Below are 20,190 nucleotides of genomic sequence, written 5' to 3' on the forward strand. Positions count from 1 at the left end.
CAGATAGATTTAACTGATATTTATAGGACATTCCATCCAAAAACTGCAGATTACACTTTCTTCTCAAGTGCACATGGAACATTCTCCAGGATAGATCACATCTTGGGTCACAAATCAAGCCTCAGTAAATTTAATAAAATTGAAATCAGGGACTTCCCTCGTGGCGCAGTGGTTAAGAATCCACCTGCCAATGCAGGGGACGTGGGTTTGATCCCTGGTTCGGGAAGATCCTACATGCTGCAGAGCAACTAAGCCCGCATGCCACAACTACTGAAGCCCGCCCACCTAGAGCTAGTGCTGCACCACGAGAGAAGCCACAGCAATGAGAAGCCTGAGCAACACAATGAAGAGCAGCCCTTGCTCTCCACAACTGGAGAAGGCCCATGCACAGCAACGAAGACCCAACACAGCCAGGAAAAAAAAAAAATTACTACCTTAAAAATAAATAAATAAACAAACAAATAAATAAATAAATAAAATTGAAGTCATACGAAGCATCTTTTCCAACCACAATGCTATGAGATTAGAAATCAATTACATGGGAAAAAAAATGTAAAAAACACAAACAGATGGAGGCTAAACAATACATTACTAAATAACCAAGAGATCACTGAAGAAATCAAAGAGGAAATCAAAAAATACCTAGAGACAAATTACAATGAGAATACGATGATCCAAAACCTATGGGATGCAGCAAAAGCAGTTCTAAGAGGGAAGTTTATAGCAATACAAGCCTACCTCAAGAAACAAGAAAAATCTCAAATAAACAATCTAACCTTACACCTAAAGGAACTAGAGAAAGAAGAACAAACAAAACCCAAAGTTAGTAGAATGAAAGAAATCATAAAGATCAGAGCAGAAATAAATGAAATAGAAACAAAGAAAACAATAGCAAAGATCAGTAAAACTAAACGCTGGTTCTTTGGGAAGATAAACAAAATTGATAAACTTTTAGCCAGACTCACCAAGAAAAAGAGGGAGAGGACTCAAATCAATAAAGTTAGAAATGAAAAAGGAGAAGTTACAACAGACACTGCAGAAATACAAAGCATCATAACAGCCTACTACAAGCAACTCTATGCCAATAAAATGAACAACCTGGAAGAAAGGGACAAATTCTTAGAAAGGTATAACTTTCCAAGACTGAACCAGGAAGAAATAGAAAATATGAACAGACCAATCACAAGTAATGAAATTGAAACTGTGATTAAAAATCTTCCAACAAACAAAAGTCCAGGACCAGATGGCTTCACAGGTGAATTCCATCAAACATTTAGAGAAGGGCTAACACCCATCCTTCTCAAACTCTTTCAAAAATTGCAGCCAAAGGAACACTCCCAAACTCATTCTATGAGGCCACCACCACCCTGATACCAAAACCAGACAGAGATACTACAAAAAAAGAAAATTACAGACCAATATCACTGATGAATATAGATAGAAAAATCCTCAACAAAATACTAGCAAACAGAATCCAACAACACATTAAAAGGATCATACACCATGACCAAGTGGGATTTATCCCAGGGATGCAAGGATTCTTCAGTATGTGCAAATTAATCAATGTGATATACCATATTAACAAACTGAAGGAGAAAAACCATATGATCATCTCAATAGATGCAGAAATAGCTTTTGACAAAATTCAACACCCATTTATGATAAAAACACTCCAGAAAGTGGGCACAGAGTGAACCTACCTCAACATAATAAAGGCCATATATGACAAACCCACAGCAAACATCATTCTCAATGGTGAAAAACTGAAAGCATTTCCTCTAAGATCAGGAACAAGACAAAGATGTCCACTCTTGCCACTATTATTCAACATCGTTTTGGAAGTCCTAGCCACAGCAACCAGAGAAGAAAAAGAAATAAAAGGAAAATTAGAAAAGAAGAAGTAAAACTCTCACTGTTTGATGACATGATACCATACATAGAGAATCCTAAAGATGCCACCAGAAAACTACTAGAGCTAATCAATGAATTTGGTAAAGTTGCAGGATACAAAATTAATGCACAGAAATCTCTTGCATTCCTATACACTAACAACGAAAGATCAGAAAGAGAAATTAAGGAAACAATCCCATTCACCATTGCAACAAAAAGAATAAAATACCTAGGAATAAACCTACCTAAGGAGGTAAAAGACTTGTACTCAGAAAACTATAAGACACTGATGAAAGAAATCAGAGATGCCACAAACAGATGGAGAGATATACCATGTTCTTGGATTGGAAGAATCAATATTGTGAAAATGACCATACTACCCAAAGAAATCTACAGATTCAATGTGATCCCTATCAAATTACCAGTGGCATTTTTTACAGAACTAGAACAAAAAATCTTGAAGTTTGTATGGAGATACAAAAGACCCCAAATAGCCAAAGCAATCTTGAGGGAAAAAAATGGAGCTGGAGGAATCAGACTCCCTGAGTTCAGACTATACTACAAAGCTACAGTAATCAAGACAATATGGTACTGGCACAAAAACAGAAATATAGATCAATGGAACAGGATAGAGAGCCCAGAGATAAACCCACACACACATGGTCACCTTACCTTTGATAAAGGAGGCAAGAATATACAATGGAGACAAGACAGTCTTTTCAGTAAGTGGTGCTGGGAAAACTGGACAGCTACATGTAAAAGAATGAAATTAGAACACTCCCTAACACCATACACAAAAATAAACTCAAAACAATTAAAGACCTAAATGTAAGGCCAGACACTATAAAACTCTTAGAGGAAAACATAGGCAGAACACTCTATGACATACATCACAGCAAGATCCTTTTTGACCCACCTCTTAGAGAAATGGAAATAAAAAAAAAATAAACCAATGGGACCTAATGAAACTTAAAAGCTTTTGCACAGCAAAGGAAACCATAAACAAGATGAAAAGACAACCCTCAGAATGGGAGAAAATATTTACAAAAGAAGCAACTGACAAAGGATTAATCTCCAAAATATACAGGTAGCTCACACATCTCAATATCAAAAAACAAACAACCCAATCCAAAAATGGGCAGAAGATCTAAATAGACATTTCTCCAAAGAAGACATACAGATGGCCAACAAACACATGAAAGGACGCTCAACATCACTAATCATTAGAGAAATGCAAATCAAAACTACAATGAGATATCACCTCACACCAGTTAGAATGGGCATCATCAGCAAATCTACAAACAACAAATGCTGGAGAGGGTGTGGAGAAAAGGGAAACTTCTTGCACTGTTGGTGGGAATGTAAATTGATACAGCCACTATGGAGAACAGTATGGAGGTTCCTTAAAAGCTAAAAATAGAACTACCATATGACCCAGCAATCAATCCCACCACTGGGCATATACCCAGAGAAAACCATAACTCAAAAAGACACATGCACCCCAATGTTCATTGCAGCACTAGTTATAACAGCCAGGTCACAGAAGCAACCTAAATGCCCATCGACAGTCGAATGGTAAAGAAGATGTGGTACATATATACAGTGGAATATTAGCCATAAAAAGGAATGAAATTGGGTCATTTGTAGAGACGTGGATGGCCGGAGAGACTGTCATACAGAGTGAAGTAAGTCAGAAAGAGAAAAACAAATATCGTATATTAACACATATATGTGGAACCTAGAAAAATGGTAAAGATGAACAGGTTTGCAGGGCAGAAATAGAGACACAGATGGACACCAAGAGACATGTATGGACACCAAGGGGGGAAAGCGGGGGTGGGGGGAATGGTGGTGGTGGGATGAATTGGGAGATTGGGATTGACACGTATACACTAATACGTATAAAATGGATAACTAATAAGAACCTGCTGTATAAAACAATAAATAAAATAAAATTCAAAAATTCAAAAATAAATAAATAAATAAAGAAGGGCCACAAAACCTCAGCGTTTGATCTATTACAGCTGCTCGCCTTACCTTAACTAATACAGTGCCTTTTTTTTTTTTTTTTTTTTTGCGGCACGCGGGCCTCTCACTGTTGTGGCCTCTCCCGTTGCGGCGGAGCACAGGCTCCGGACGCGCAGGCCCAGCGGCCATGGCTCACGGGCCCAGCCGCTCCGCGGCATATGGGATCCTCCCAGACCGGGGCACGAACCCGCATCCCCTGCATCGGCAGGCGGACTCCCAACCACTGCGCCACCAGGGAGGCCCAATACAGTGCCTTTTGAGCAGGTCACTTGAGCTGAGTTTCCTCCTCTGTAAAATGGGAATAACACTAGTACATTCCTCATTTGGTTGTTGTGAGGATCAATTGAGAGAGTGCCTGGGACAGAGCCTGGAACATACTGAGCCTTGACAAAGACTGGCTATTATGATAAGTGGGGAGAAGAGCTACAACTGCATTCCTGCCCCTCCCATTAGCTCTTCTGTGAATTCTTTTCCAAGTCACACTCAGTAACCTGGAGAAGAATGATTTGCTGCCATCCTGAAATGCCTTAGGGACACACTGGGATTTTAGGGATACTTCTTGTAATGAGGCTGGGAACCCTCATTTTATCACACGGTTGTCCAGGCATCTCTTAAGTATCTTGGCCTCTCCGTACCAAAGAGGCCACTGAGAAGCCAGTGTGACCCTGCACAAGGGTGGAAGAGGACCCCACCCACGAATCATCCACAGGCTGCCTCTCCTCTGCTTCTCCAGCCCCGATAAAATGAAGTAGAATAAAACCTGAAAGCAGACACTTAATGGGAAGTTTGGCACCAAGCCAGTGGACACCCTTCCCGGATGCTGTAACTCAGGATCCTAAAGGGAGTGGCTGAGAGTTAAGCCCCCAAAGACCCTCCCTTCCCGGCCAGTGTGGGCACCAGCTCCAAGAGACAGAGGGAAGGATGAGCCCTCCTCCCACTCTGCTTATTCTTCACCCACTTGTATGCTTTGTTGTTGTTGTTTTTTCTGGTAAATTATGCCCTTGCCTAAGGCCATCTCTAGAAATAATTGCCATAAGTCAACTACATTCTGTCCTGATTTAATGCAGGGGGTGGGGGTCAGGCAGACACCCAGGGAAGCAGTTTTCATGTCAACTTACAAACAGGGAAAGAGAAAATTACACCCACTGAGCATCTGCTGTGTGCTAAGTGCCCTGCACTCACGTCAGCTCACCCATTCTTCGTCAAGGCAGAGCCACATCTGCCTTGCTCATTTCTGTTTCTCCAGTCCTAGGCACACAGGAGGTTATCACCTAAGCTCCTGACCATGGCCCCTACTTATCACTCTGACCTCACTGCATAAGTCACTCCCCTCATTAACTATGCTCTCGCCACTGTACCATCTTTCTTTTCTTTTCTTTTTTTTTCTTTTTTTTTTTTTTGCCTGTGTTGGGTCTTCATTTCTGTGTGAGGGCTTTCTCTAGTTGTGGCAAGCGGGGGCCACTCTTCATCGCGGTGCACGGGCCTCTCACTATCATGGCTTCTCTTGTTGCGGATCACAGGCTCCAGACGCGCAGGCTCGGTAGTTGTGGCTCACGGGCCTAGTTGCTCCGCGGCATGTGGGATCTTCCCAGACCAGGGCTCAAACCCGTGTCCCCTGCGTTAGCAGGCAGACTCTCAACCACTGCGCCACCAGGGAAGCCCCCGTCTTTCTTTTCTTGGAACAAAACAAGCTCACTCTTACCTCAGGGCCTTTGCATTTGCCATTTCCTCTGCCTAGAATGTCCCTCTCTGCCATCTTTGCAGGGCTGCTCCTTTCTCAGCTTACGTCACCCAGTTTAAAGTAATGCTCCAGGCCCTCTCTGTTGCCTTACTTTACTCATCTTTAGGTGTTTATTTATTTCTTGTTTGTCTCACCCCAACTAGAATGCCAGCATCGTGAAAGGATGGATTACTTCTGTCTCTCTGCTATCTCTCCAGCAACTAAGCACAGCACCTCAACATAGTAGAGGCTTGATAAATATTTGAGGCTGTTAAAACCCAGCGACTGAGAGCCCAGATTCTGGATCGAGATGACCCTAGTCGGAATCCTGGCTCCAGGATCTTGAACCAGACGCTCATCCTATTGCTGCCTCAGTTTCTTCATTCCTCATTAAAATGATGACGATGCCCATGTCACAGTGTTTCTATGAGGATTAAATAAGTTAATTCATGTGAAAACAGTTGGAGTAGTTCCTGGCATGTAGGAGATGCTGTATATGTATTTGCTATTATTATTGTTAAAAACTGAATGAACAGGGTCGGGGAGGGGAGGCGGGAGAGGAAGAAAGAAGTCAAAAGGTACAAACTTCCAATTATAAGATACAGAAGTACTAGGGATACAATGTACAACATGATGACTACAGTCAACATAGTATGATACGCAGGGAAGTTGTTAAGAGAGTAGATCCTAAGAGTTCTCACCACAAGGGGAAATTTTTTTTTCTTTTCTTTTTATTATATCTATATGAGATGATGGATGTTAATTAAACCTATTGTGGTGATCATTTCACAATATATGTAAATTAAACCATCATGCTATATGTCTTAAATACATAGACTGATGTATGTCAATTATTTCTCAATGAAACTGGGAAAAAAAGAAATCTAAAATAAGAAACCAGGAAAAAAAACTGAACAACCCCAAGGTAGATTCTATGTGCATCTGAAAGATGGAGAATGGAGGCTCAAAGATATTAAAAGGTCCTTCACAACATGATACAGCAACCAAGCTCTGGAATCTGGTTTTCTCATTTCTAAGCCACATCTATTTCCATGACGGTGAAAGCTCTCCTCGAAATATAGAAAGACAGGTAACACTATAGCTTGTGCCCTGCAGGCCCTGGCATTTTAAAGGTTAAGCCTTCTCCAGCTGACTGGCAGCTCTGGGTTCGTGAAGTTAGGACAAGGCAATGGACAGAAGGGATATCTGGAAAGGATACTTTTGATTTCTGATTTTACTTCACGCACAAGCTTTCACCTCCACAGCCTCCAGGTGCTGGCCTTGGCTGCCGGGCCTCACTGCTAGCAGCCAGCACTTAGGCAGAGGCGAGGCTGAACCTGGCCTCCACTGGCGCCCCCTTCTCACTCCATGTAGCTCAGGCCCTGCAGGCACACATATGGCTGGATAAATTCCCAGCCCCCTGATGGTCTCCCCCATGGGGACTTGCCTGGAACGAGGCTTCATCAAAAGGCACCAAAATCATTAAAAAACCATGCAAATGGAATAACCCCCCCCCCAGGAACCCTGGCAGTTGGCCTGGTCTTCAAAGGCTGCCACTGGAACCCACAATGAATGTTTAAGATCCAGCCAAGTTTTACCACCTGGGTGGACTCCGGCAGCCTCAAGGAGCTCTCTGGAGAAGAGGCTAAAGTGCGGGTGCCACTGCGGACTCTGTGCTCTGCCAGGGGAGCCCCAGGGTGACGGGTCTCAGCTTCCCTCTCCTGATAACTTGGCTGGAGTTCTGCGTCTGCCCACATCCAAGGTCAAAGCCACGATCCGCAGAGCCCTCACCAAGCACTGTGCTAAGCATGTTACATACAGGATTTCCTTTTGTCCCTGCAACACTCCACTCTGTGAGGTGGCAACTGAGACGTACAGATAAGGAAATCGTGGTTCAGACTTAAGTAACTTGCTGAGATAGAGGATGGTCCTTTACCTCTAATCCACCAGCACGTTCTGTTGACTCTGCCTACGTAGTTACATCCTAGCACGTTACTTCTCTGAAACCTTTCTGCCACCTCCCTGGTCCAAGCCACCATCACCTCTCCCCTGGACCAGCACCACAGCCTCATTCCCCATCCTGCTCTCCTTCAACCCAGCTCAACAGCTGGAATGATACTTTAAAACGTTATCCAAATCCTATCAGTTCCCGGTCAAAACCCCTCCAAATGTGTCTCGAAGCACTTAGAAAGCAATTACAAGCTTCTTGCCCTACAGCCTCTATTTGATCTGTCCTCTGCTAATTCTCCAAACTCATGTTGCCTTCCTTGCTCTAGATGTATTGGGGTAACGTGGGAGAACAGAGGAAAGATCTTCTTGCTATTCAAACTGTGGTCCTCACACCAGCACTGGTGTCATCCAGAGCTTATTAGAAATACAGATGCTCAGGTCCCATCTCAGACTTCCTGATTCAGAACCTGCATTTTAACAAGATCCCCAGGTGATTCATACACACCTAAGTGTACGATGAACAGTCAGGAAGGCTTTGGAATCAAACAGATTGAGTGGGAAGCTCAGCTCAACCACTCACCAGCTGGGTGACTTGGCACAAGTGACTAGTTACTTGCTGTGCAGTGAAGAATTCACCTACCCAAAGCGAGGTGTGGTCAATGTCCTTGGCTCCTGGGAGGTGATCGCCAGGCCCCTGGAATGTCCTGTGGAGTGCCTCTGTGTGTCTCAGGGCTCTGGCCATGGGACTAACAATGTGATTTATGATGGGAGCTTTTGGCCTCGCAGTTCAGTTCAGACCCCTGGAGAAAGTGATGACTAAGACGTGAGCTGGACCTCCGGGAGGCGCTCGAGATGGAAGGTCAGCCACCAGACAGCGTGTGATCAAGCCCCAGTCAGAATGCTGGACATCAAAGGCTCGGTAAGCCTCCCTGGTTGGCAACACTCTGTGCACACTGTCACCCTTAGTGACCAGGAGGAGGTACCGCTGCCCATGACTCCATGGGGAGAAGATGACGGGATCCTCTGGACTCTGCCCTGTGCGTCTCTTTCCTGGGCTTATTTTATTTTATTTTATTTTATTTTATTTATTTATTTTTTGGAGATATGCGGGCCTCTCACTGCCGTGGCCTCTCCCGTTGCGGAGCACAGGCTCCGGACGCGCAGGCTGAGCGGCTATTGCTCACGGGCCCAGCCGCTCCGTGGCACGTGGGATCCTCCCGGACCGGGGCACGAACTCGCGTCCCCCGCATCGGCAGGCGGACTCCCAACCACTGCGCCACCAGGGAAGCCCTCCTGGGCTAATTTTAATTTGTACCCTTTCGCTATCATAAAACTGTAGTCATAAGTAGTGCTTTCCTGAGTTCTGTGTGTCATTCTGGTAAATTATTAAACCTGAGGGTGGTCACAGGGACTGTGAACTTGTAGCCAACTGGCATGAAGTGAGGGTGGTCCTGGGGACCCCTGAGCTGGGGACCACTGAGCGTGAAGTGAGGACAGTCTTGTGGGGATGTTCTCTCAGGCTCTGCAGTTGACTCCATTCATTGCACTTCCCTTCTCTGAGCTTCAGTTTCCCCAACTGAAAAATGGCCATCAAAGAGATCACACCTTATATGGTTGTTGAAAGATTAAATGAGATAATGAGTACGTAGGAGCCTCACGATAACGACAAGCATCAGTATTATTGTTCCCATTGTTCAGACAAGGGAACTGAGGCTCAGAGACATAAAGCAACTTGCCTACAACCACACAGAGTGTGAAGCCAGGTCTGGCTGACTTTGTCCACAATGCAATATTGTCTACTCATGACTTGCTGATGTTTTCTGGGAAGGGAAGGACAGTAGTGGTCCTGCTGAGCTGGGGTTGTCCACCCTCATCCCAATGCTCCCCACTGTTTCTCTTCTCTCCTTCTGGGATTCATGTGACATAAATATTAGACTTCTTAATATTTCTCCATAGGTCTTTTTTCCCCTTCTTTTCATCTTCCCCCGCCCCCAGAGAATTTTTTTTATTCTCTGTTGTTCAGATTGCCTAATTTCGCTTGATCTCTCTTCAAGTTCACCAACTCTTTCCTCTGTTTTCTCCAGTCTGCTATGGAGTCCATCCAGTGAATATTTCATTTCAGTGACTGTACTTTTCAGTTCTAAAATTTCCATTTGTGTTTTTTTTTATATCTTCTATTTCTATATCTGTTGATCTGCTGTCTTTTCCATCTTATCGTTCTTTTTAAGAGGGATCACTCTTACTTCCTGAAGCGTGGTTATAACAGCTGCTTTAATGTCTTTGTCTGATAATTCCAATACCTGGGTCATCTTGTGGTTGGTGTCTGCTGATTATGTTTACTCTAGGAACTTGCCAGATTTTCTGGTTCCTCATAAACCAGGTAATTTGTATCCTGGACATTTCGATCTTGTATTATGAGAGTCTAGGTCTTGTCAAAATCCTATTGAATATGTTGATTTTTTTTAGCTGTAGCAGGCAATTGATCAAAGATTAGGTTCAGACTGAAAGTTCTAACCTGCCTTCATGTGCTGTTATTCCGATGCCAGTTCAGTGTGCAAAGCCTTTGCAGTGCTATTCCTATGTGTGCCTCATGTGTGTCCCCCAGGGGTCTACCCTGTGATTCAGTTCTCAAAGTCTCTGATACACTGTGTAGGGCCATCTCCACTCACGTGCAGCTTGGGATGAGCTCAGGAGTTTATACGTAAGCTTATGGGATCCCTCCTGGAGTGCCTCCTCTCTGCAATCTTTCTCATTCTGGCTTCCAGGGGCCCACTTTCAAGGCCCTCTGGCTAGAAAGTGGAGGCTTTAGTCTTCCCACTCTGCTGCTCACTGCCCGTGACTGGGTCTGGAGCCAAGTGCCTACTGCCAGCCCCGCACATACTGCCAAACCCAGGGCACTGAAGGCAGCACAAGCCGGCCTGGTCCTGTGGCTGAGTCCACACAGCTTCAGTGTCCATCCCTGGCTCCTGCACGCTGTACCAGCGGCAGCTTTGGGGTGATGGTGATTAGGTGAGGGAGACAACCACAGGCAGCTGGGCTGAGCTAGTAACCTCAAAAGTGCCAGCGTTTCAACTCACACACACTGTGATGATTAAAACAGCAGGTATGGATTTCTAAGTGGTCACTTCTGGGATGGACAGGTCCACATGATGACCTGCCTTTAATTCCTATAATAGGAATGATTTGCTAGATTTTACACAGGACAAAGTTGGGACTCAGAGAGGTGGAGTCATTTGCTTGAAGTCACACAGCTGGTTAACAGTGAGGCCAAGATTCAAACCCAAGTCTGTGTAATTCCAGGGTCCACTCCTCTATGGCAGCATCCATTAATCTCACTATCATCATCAATCTGGTATTTTTAAAAATAGATTTATTGATTGATTGACTGACTGGCTGCATTAGGTCTTCTGTTGCTGCGCGCAGGCTTTCTCTAGCTGCCGTGAGTGGGGGTCACTCTTTGCTGTGGCGCCACAGCAAACAGTAGTTGTGGCGCACGGGCCTAGCCACTCCACGGCAATGTGGGATCTTCCCGGACCAGGGCTCGAACCTGTGTCCCCTGCATTGGCAGGCGGACTCTTAACCACTGCGCCACCAGGGAAACCCAATCTGGTATTTCTTGAGCACTAACTATGTACAAAGCACTGCCTAAAGCCCTTTTTTTTTTTTTTTTTTTTGCGGTACGCGGGCCCTCACTGTTGCGGCCTCTCCCATTGCGGAGCACAGGCTCTGGACGCGCAGGCTCAGCGGCCATGGCTCACGGGCCCAGCCGCTCCGCGACATGTGGGATCTTCCCGGACCGGGGCACAAACCCATGTCCCCTGCATCGGCAGGCGGACTCGCAACCACTGCGCCACCAGGGAAGCCCCTAAAGCTCTTTATATGAATTGTTGAGACTGGAATGTTATAACAGGGGAGGAAACTGAGGCTCAGAAGAGGGATATCAATTACCCAAGGTCACAGGCACTTGCTGAGTGGTAAAGGTAACATCTGAACCAAATTGCATCTCACTTCAATCCATACTCTGAGTGGCCATGCGACCATCTCTCCAGGAGGCAGAGCTAGGCCTAGTACCGAGTGAGCAGGGCTGGGAGAGGAGAAGTCAGAGCCTGCGGAGGGTGCAGAAAGGGGGCGGGGCATAGGTGGGCCGAGGCCAGATGCTGGGGAACATCTGTGCCCCAGAACAAACCCACAGCATCTTGATCTCAATGGAGTTTCTGGCTCTCACAGAATGGCTATGCCCCTCTCAGACTGGCTTGCCCTTCTCTCCTCGGCTAGAAACCCAGCGCTCCACTTCTCAAACCCCGACACATTTCCAGCATGTCCCCTGTTGCCCATTCAACCCTGAGGTCTTTCCAGATAAGAGGGCGGCACACTGTGCTCCAGACCTCCCCTCTCATTCTCCTCCACGCTTCCCTACCCGTCTCATCTCACCAGCAGATACAATTAACCAATTTGATGCTACAGCTGCAGAAAGCCAAGCAATTATGGAAAACAGACCAGGTGCCTTGGAACTCACTCTCACAGAGGGGCCTGGGAAGCCTCCAAGCAGACAGTGGGGTCGGGAGGGAGGCAGAACAGGACAGGCAAACGCTTGCCAACCCAGGCTGTGCGAGAGATCCACTTGGGAAGTTTTGATAAATACACACACACACATCCACACACACCCCAGATACAAATGCCCTGACTGATTCAGCTGCTCTGGGCCAGGGCCTGGGCATCAGGATCTTTTAAAGTCCCCACGTAATACTAATGTACAGATGGGGTTAAGAAATCTAATGATGTGCAGAGGTGAGGATCACAGCTGGAGAGTCTGATTCTTTCTAACACAGGCAGAAAGACTGTCACTCACCCTGAAGCACTTTCTGGGTCTCTCCATATCTGCTCCCCAAAGCATGGTCTGCAGACCTGCAGCATCGGCACACCCGGCTGCTGTTAGAAATGCAGAATCTCAGGCCCTGCCCCAGACGGAATCTGCATTTTAACAAATCCCTGGGGAACGCCTTTGCATGTGAAAGTTTGAGGTGCCATGTTCTCTAGTCCTAGCTAGAGACGCTAAGAGTTGGCAAAAAGCTAGGCGTGTCATTCATTGCCTGGCTTCCCTCCCCCGGTGTTCTGCAGCCGCCCGGCACTGGTTATCACTGACAGGCCCCCTTCGAAGCCTATGCCCAGGCCAATTCCTGCAGCAGCTGCCTTGAGAAATTCTAACAGGACGGGAGGGCAGTAGGGCATGGGTTAGCACCCGTTAGCACCAGGCTGAAACGTGAAGTCGGCCTCAATTTCCCCTCCAGCCCTGCCTGATCTCCAGCCCTGCCTGATCTCCCCTCCCTCCCTACACCCTTCAGCTCCCAGCTCACATGTCACCTCCTCTCACTCCCCAGACTGGCTCGGGCACTTCTACAATAGGCCCTGCTTCTCTGCTTCATAACCCTTAGGCCAACTCACAATTACATCGCTTTGCTGTGGCATTTGATTGACGTCTCCCTCTAGAAGAAAGCTCCATGAGAACACGTGTCATGAATGTCTGGTTGTCTACCGAATAAGGATCATCTAGCACAGTGCCAGGCACATAGTAGGTGCTCAAAAAAAATTCATTTGGTGGGGACGGACACCTGGTTAGCTCCTGTCTTGGGCAGCTGGACCCTGCCCGCCCCCAGCTCTGCCATCAGAGGCTGCCTGTAGGCAGCGGGTCCCCACTCCTGTTGCTCCCAGGCATTGGGAACCTTTTCTAAGCTAAGTGCCTCCTGACTAAGGTCACCAGATGAGTAAGAGCTTTGAATGCTTTTCAGAAGGCCAGGAAGCCCAGGGTACTTAGGGGAAACAGACAGAGGTATAGGGCCAGAGGAGCACGACATAAACTTTAGTTCCTTCTAACCTAGCGATCTCCCCCAAACTTCACCTCCAAGCAGACAGAGCGTCTTCCTCTGACACTCAGAAGGAGAGGGACAGGAAGAAGAGACAATACCCCACCCAGGTAAGTCTGTAAAATAAGTCCTTCGCTTTTTGGACTTTCCACAGAATCTCAGACTCTAAATTGACAAAGTGGGTAGAACATATTATTTATTTATGTATAATTACCCGTCTTCTTTCAGAAGCTTTAAGATGGCATCTGGCTGCATAAATCTGGTGTCTATCAAGTAGCAATAATAGTAGCTAATACTGAAGGAGCACTTTCTCTGAGCCAAGCACCACTCTAAGCCTTCACATATATTAACTCATTTCGGGCTTGACAACATCTACTGAAGTAAGGGCCACTGGCCCCATTTTACAGATGAGGAAGCTGAGACAAAGAGAGGCCAAGGAAAGTGCCAAGATCACGGAGTGAACCCTGGGCATCTGGCTCAAGGGTCTGGCCCCTAACCACTGCATTCACCCCCTCAGGGAGGACAGTCTGCAAGGGTCTGGCCTCAGCATCCAGGAACTACTCTGAACCACTGGGGGTCTGCGGAGCTCAAGCTACATTTCTTGTCTCTCTCCTTTTTTTAAATTGTGGTAAAATACACGTAACATAAAATTTACCATTTTAACCATTTTAAGGTATACGGTGGCGTTAAGACAATTCACATTGTGCAACCATCCATCACCACCATCCATCTGCAGAATCTTTTCATCCTCTCAAACGAAAACTCTGTACCCATTAAATACTAACTCCCCATTCTCCCCTCCCCTCTGCCCCTGGTAACTCTATTCTACTTTCTGTCCCTATCAATTTGATTACTCTAAGTACCTCATATAATAAAGGGAATGACACACTATTTGTCCTTTTGTATCTGGCTTATTACTTAGCATAATGTCCTCTAGGTTCATCCATGTAGGAGCATGCGTCAGTTTCCTTCCTTTTAAGGCTGAATAACATGCCACTGTATAGACACACCACATCTGTTTACCCATTTATGCATCCATCAGTGCACACTTGGGTTGCCTGCTCCCACCCCCGCTCTTTCTAGCTGTTGTGAATAAGGCTGCTTTGAACACGAGTGTACAAATATGTCTGAGTTCTGCTTTCAATTCTTTTGGGCATATGTGCAGAAGTAGAACTGCTGGATCATATGGCAATTCTATTTTTAATTTTTTGAAGAGCTGTTATCAAGCTATGTTTCCTTTTTTCTTTCTTTTCTTTTTTCCTCCTACTTCCAATAACAGCCCAATAAGCCCAGTGGCCAACTCCACTTGACTACCTGGAAGAACTCTGGACCTCAGGCTGCTGTCTCAGGAGTCAAAAAGCAATTTTTCCCCTCTTTTAAACTTCAGCTGCAGAAATCACCTGATTGCAAACTGCAGAAGAACCCTCATCCCACACAGGAAAGGAACTGCTCAGAAAGCCCAGCCCACCAGCTAATTACAGACTTTTACCAGGATTCTCCACAAATGCTTCAATTGCAGATCAACCTTCCTTTTGTTAGGAAGTATTTGGAAACATGTTAATGGACTGGCTTTCAGATCCTTAGCCTAGAGGTGACAGCTCTTTCCCCCAGTTGATAAATAAAGCAAGTTAGAACCTTATGCATTTGAATTCAGGAGAATCACAGCTTTGCCTAGATAGATACCAGCTTAATCCACATTTCTTTATTATTCCAGCCAGTGGCCTTTATGTAAAATGCCACCCCAGCTGGGATTTCCACGCAAAGCTGTGGCTCGGAAGGCTGACTGAGCATTAGAAATATCTGGGGGGCTTTAAAAATATAGATTTTTTTTTTCTTTCATAGTTACATGCTTTATTAATCACGTCTGAGAAAAGTCATTGATTTTCATTTTCTACAGCATTATCTTTTTTTTTTTTACATCTTTTTTGGAGTATAATTGTTTAACAATGGTGTGTTAGTTTCTCCTTTATAACAAAGTGAATCAGCTATACATATATATACATATGTTCCCATATCCCCTCCCTCTTGCGTCTCCCTCCCACCCTCCCTATCCCACCCCTCCAGGCGGTCACAAAGCACCGAGCTGATCTCCCTGTGCTATGCGGCTGCTAAAAATATAGATATTTATAGAGAGCCCAGGACCCCGGCTTAGCCCAGCTGAATCAGAGTCTCTGGGGTGGCATCTGGCCACTGGTGGCAGTTTAAAGCTCCCAGCTGATTCTAAAGTACAGCCAGGCTTGAGAATTCCTTGCTTAAGTGGGCACAGAGGCCTGCAATCCTTCCTGCTCTACAAAGAATATTTTCAATGGGCTTTTAACCTGAGGAGAGAAACCCGAGCTAGTGGCCTGAAATGCCAACCTTTAAAGGAGAGAAGCAGGTCTTCCACAAATGGAGAGCACAGGCCTTGCTGATGGCCGCAGCTGACAACTGCCCCCTAAAGCTGGGGGAGGGGGGATGTCAAATGAGAGATGTACGTTGGGGAGGTGGGGCTGGGAGCGCCACTCCGGTTTGAGGCTTCTGCTGAGGCTTCTGCCGTATTGGCCTCACAGATGGGATTCAAGGGGTTCAAAACACCTCTGAACTGTGTGCAAAATTTTCTGTCCTTCTGTGTATTTTTCTGGGGAGTGTACTCCAGAGTTCCTATCACATGCTCTGAAGCTCTGTCACACGCTCCTACCCCTGCCCCCAGAATGAATAACCTTGGCTTTTTATCACAGTATACCATGTGATGGTATATAATGCAGTTATTAAAAACAAAGAGTTAGATCCATTCATATTTGCATTGATCTGGAGGGACTGAACACATTCACTGTTAATGAAACAGAAGCAAGTTTCAGAGTGACGTTCACAGAATGGTCCAGAAACCCCCACAAGAGCAGGGATTGCTTAATACACAGTTCTGGAATTAATGAATAACTTTTTAAAAGAACTGACTCTTCCGTTATGTGGATGATATTTGTGTGAACAAGGGGAAAAGTGTGGAGTGAGACACACCAGGACGTTAAAGGTGGCAACTTCAGGGAGAAGGGCCTGGAAGGAGGGTGAGGAAGAGAGTAAAATTTCCTTTTAATAATAGCAAACAGCTGAGGGCTTGCTTTGTGCCTGGCACAGTGCTCAGCATTGACTATGAATGGATCTCATTAATCTACATAACGGTCCTTTGAGGTCTTCTTGTATGGTTATCCTGGTCCATACACATCCTTCGGTTGTATCACTCACAAGCATGTGCTACTTTTGTCATAAAATTTTAAGTAAAATACAAAAGTGTCAGGACTTTCCACACGGGCTCTCTCAATGCAACTTGCCCCCTGCCCGAACCCCTTCCTGATCTAAAGGTGCAACGTTAAGTCCTTTATTCTCAGGAGGGATGTAGGAATCGATGTTCCATACTTGGATCCAGTCTTGGTTCAACATGGTTCCCACTGCCTGCTGGCTACTTTTAAGGAGTCAGTGGAATCACTGTCTTGTCTTGACCTGAAACCTTGCAGGGAGTGGGGTCCTTGTCTGTTGGTAACTCAATCTGGACAGAAGCCATCACAGGCTCTATCAGAAATCATTACATCTGCTAGGGCAGGTGGCCCTGATTCGATGCAGATGCTCTGGGTGACAGGTCTTGAGAAAGCCCAGAACCAGCCTGCCTCGGAGGGGTCTTGGAGCACCGAACATTAGCAGTCTTGGGGATGAGAAGCAATAAGCTTGTGCAGCAGAAGGATTGCATGCAAGGATTTTTCAGCCATGGCCTGCTTTCTTGGGACACCTGCACCAAGGATTCTAGACTGGATCTAAACAGATGAAGGTTTCCAATTACTCTGGAGCAGGACTCCTCAAAGTATGATGTCAGATCCCTAATGCCAGCACTACTTGGGTGCTTGAAGAAATGCAGATCCCTTGATTTTAGGAGCTAGCAAGACCAGAGCTTGAATCCTGACTCTTACCAGCTTGAGACCCTGGGTGGACTGCTTATGTTTTAGGCCTCAGTTCCCTGCCCTGTAAATGGATGAGGATGATGTTGACTTGACAGGGTGGACTATGATGAATATTAGCAATAATAGAGGTGAGGTCTGTGAAAAGGATACAGGAAATAATAACCATTACTTCTACTAACTACCTTGTGCAGGTGGGGGCAGCTTCTAAATTGGCTCCAATGATCCCTGCCTTCCAGTATCCACACCCTTGTATCCTCCCCTCCCCTTGAATGTGAGCTGGACCTAGCGAATTATTCACACCCTTGTATCACCCCCTCCCCGTGAATGTGAGCTGGACCTAGCAAGTTGTTCACACCCTTGTATCATCCCCTCGCCTTGAATGTGAGCTGGACCTAGCGAGTTGCTCACACCCTTGTATCATCCCCTCCCCTTGAATGTGAGCTGGACCTAGCGAGTTGCTTCTAATGAGTGGAATATGGCAAAAGTGATAGGACGTCACCTCCAAGACTGGGTTACAAAAAGACTCGAGCTTCCGTCTTGCTTACCCTCTCTTACTCCCTCACTTGCCCACTCTAATGGAAGCCATCTGCCATGTTGTGCACTGCCCTATGAAGCAGCCCATGCGGGCAAGGTCACTGGCTAACACCCAGGAAGGAACTGAGGTCTCAAGCCAACATTTTGCAAGGAACGATTCCTGCCAACAACTATGTGAGAGATCTTGAAAACAGATCCCCACCCTACCTCCAGTTGAGCCTTCAGATGAGACTGCAGCCCCCGCCAATACCTTAATTGCAGCCTTGCCAGAGAACCTCAGCCAGAAGCACCCAGCAAATCTATGACTGGATTCTTGACCTACAGGAACTATGAGATAATAAGTGTTGATTATTTTAAGTCACTAAAGTTTGGGGTGATAACTAATACACTCTGGAAACAGTAGATTAAATTACACACTGGAAACAATAGATTCAGCCAGAGTATGGCACCTGAAGCCTCTACTTAAATACCATGTCCTCTGGGAAGCCTTTCAAAATCCTCCTCTCAGAGTTAGGGGATCCTATTTTCTCATGTTTCCCTATTAGACCATAAGCTACCTGAATCATCATACTGTCAAAGCTAACACAGCACTTACTATTATCTCAAAGACACAATTTACTTAATCTTCACGACAAACCTATGAAGCAAGTACTATTATTGCTCACGTTTTATAGATGGAAGAAACTGAGGCTCAGAGAGGCTAAGTCAGCGGTCCCCAACCTTTTTGGCGCCAGGGTTTCGTGGAAGACAATTTTTCCACAGACGGAGGTTGGGGGTGGAACAGTTGTTCCAGTGATAATACGAGCGATGGGGGGATGGTTCAGGCAATAATGCGAGCAATGGGGAGCAGCAGTTGAAGCTTCGCTCGCTCCCCCGCCGCTCACCTCCAGCTGTGCAGCCTGGTTCCTAACAGGCCGCAGACCAGTACCGGTCCGCAAACTGGGGGTTGGAAGCCCCTGGGCTAAGTAACTTGCCCAAGACTTTAGTAATTATGTGGAAGTGCCAGGAAATCTGGCTCCAAAATTTACATTTGTAACAATTATACTTTGTGGTTCTATGAATCTTTTCCAAGTCCACAAATGGTGAGTTCAAACCCAGGTAGCTGAATACCATATGAGAAGTTCTTAAACACCACCCTCTCTAGATCACCTTCTATTCCTAGGACAATACATTGAATATGCCTCACCTGCAGTTCATTAATGTGTGGAACACTACCTACCTGTAAACACTAGGCTAGCATTTTCCAGTTCTTCTTGGGGAACTTTGAAGCTGAAGGATTCATTGTAGAAAGGATCAATTGTGCCTCTTAAGAAGGATGTCTTCTTTGTTTTCACAAGCTTGAGTCCATGTACCAGCTGGATTTTCACAAAGGGATCTGAGAATTGGATACAGAATCATAGCGTTGGAGATCAGGAAACCCAGTCCATCCATCCATCCATCTATCCATCCATCCACCCACCCACCTATCCATCCAACTTCCCATCCATTTGACAGCCCAACCACTGACCCATCCTTTCATTTCTCATCAGTCCATCCATTCCAGGTTTCCACTCCTCCTTTCATTCATCCATTTTCCCATCTATCCATCTATTATATATTCTTCCTTTTTCCCATCCAGCTGCTTATCTGCTCATCCCTTTCTCTCTTACTCTAGCCATCCAAAATTTATTGAGCTCCTCCCGTGTGTCAGGCATTGAGTTCATTTTACAGATGAAGAAACTGAGGACTCAAGACAGGAAATGATTTGTTTAAGATCAGGCTAGTGGAAGAAGAGCTAGACCCAGAGCCTGTCCTAGTTTTCTGCCCTTAGAGACCCATTAACATGTCAGTGAGCCCATAGCCCGTACAGGGAAAAACAGAATTGTAACTATTATTCTCAGATCACTTTATGGTTTACAAAGAGATTCATGTACATTATCTAATTTTGTATTTGTTTAAACAACCCAGTAAGATGAATACTGTTATTATCTCAATTTTTCAGATGGAGAAATTGAGGCTTATAGAGGTTAAGTAACTTCCCCAAGGCCACATTATTTATAAGCAGTAGAACTAGGCTTTGGTTCCAGGCAGTTTGACTCTGGAGCCTTTAATCATTTTATCATACTGACTCTCCCATTGTGGTGATTCTGAAACTCTCCAGCCTTAATACCATTCCCTCTACTGGCCCCTTCAAAACCTGTTTTTATAATGTGTGTTTTTTTGTGTTTTTTTTTTTTTTGCGGTACGTGGGCCTCTCACTGTTGTGGCCTCTCCTGTTGCGGAGCACAGGCTCCAGACGCAC

The 20,190-nt window shown here is 45.6% G+C and overlaps 1 protein-coding gene across 1 annotated transcript in view; it reads right to left on the reverse strand.

Moving 5' to 3' along the window:
- The window catches only part of SYT17 (synaptotagmin 17), a gene marked incomplete at both ends in the record, with an annotated part of 77,478 nt that overhangs the window by 17,636 nt on the left and 39,652 nt on the right, over positions 1 to 20,190 (reverse strand). Inside the window, one exon of the mRNA XM_079719274.1 lies at positions 19,129 to 19,284. Coding sequence (XP_079575400.1) covers positions 19,129 to 19,284 — 156 coding nt within the window. The remainder of the gene's footprint in view (positions 1 to 19,128; positions 19,285 to 20,190) is intronic.

This window comes from Hyperoodon ampullatus (genome assembly GCF_949752795.1).
Source record: "Hyperoodon ampullatus genome assembly, chromosome: 14".
NCBI classification, from domain to species: Eukaryota; Metazoa; Chordata; class Mammalia; order Artiodactyla; family Ziphiidae; genus Hyperoodon; species Hyperoodon ampullatus.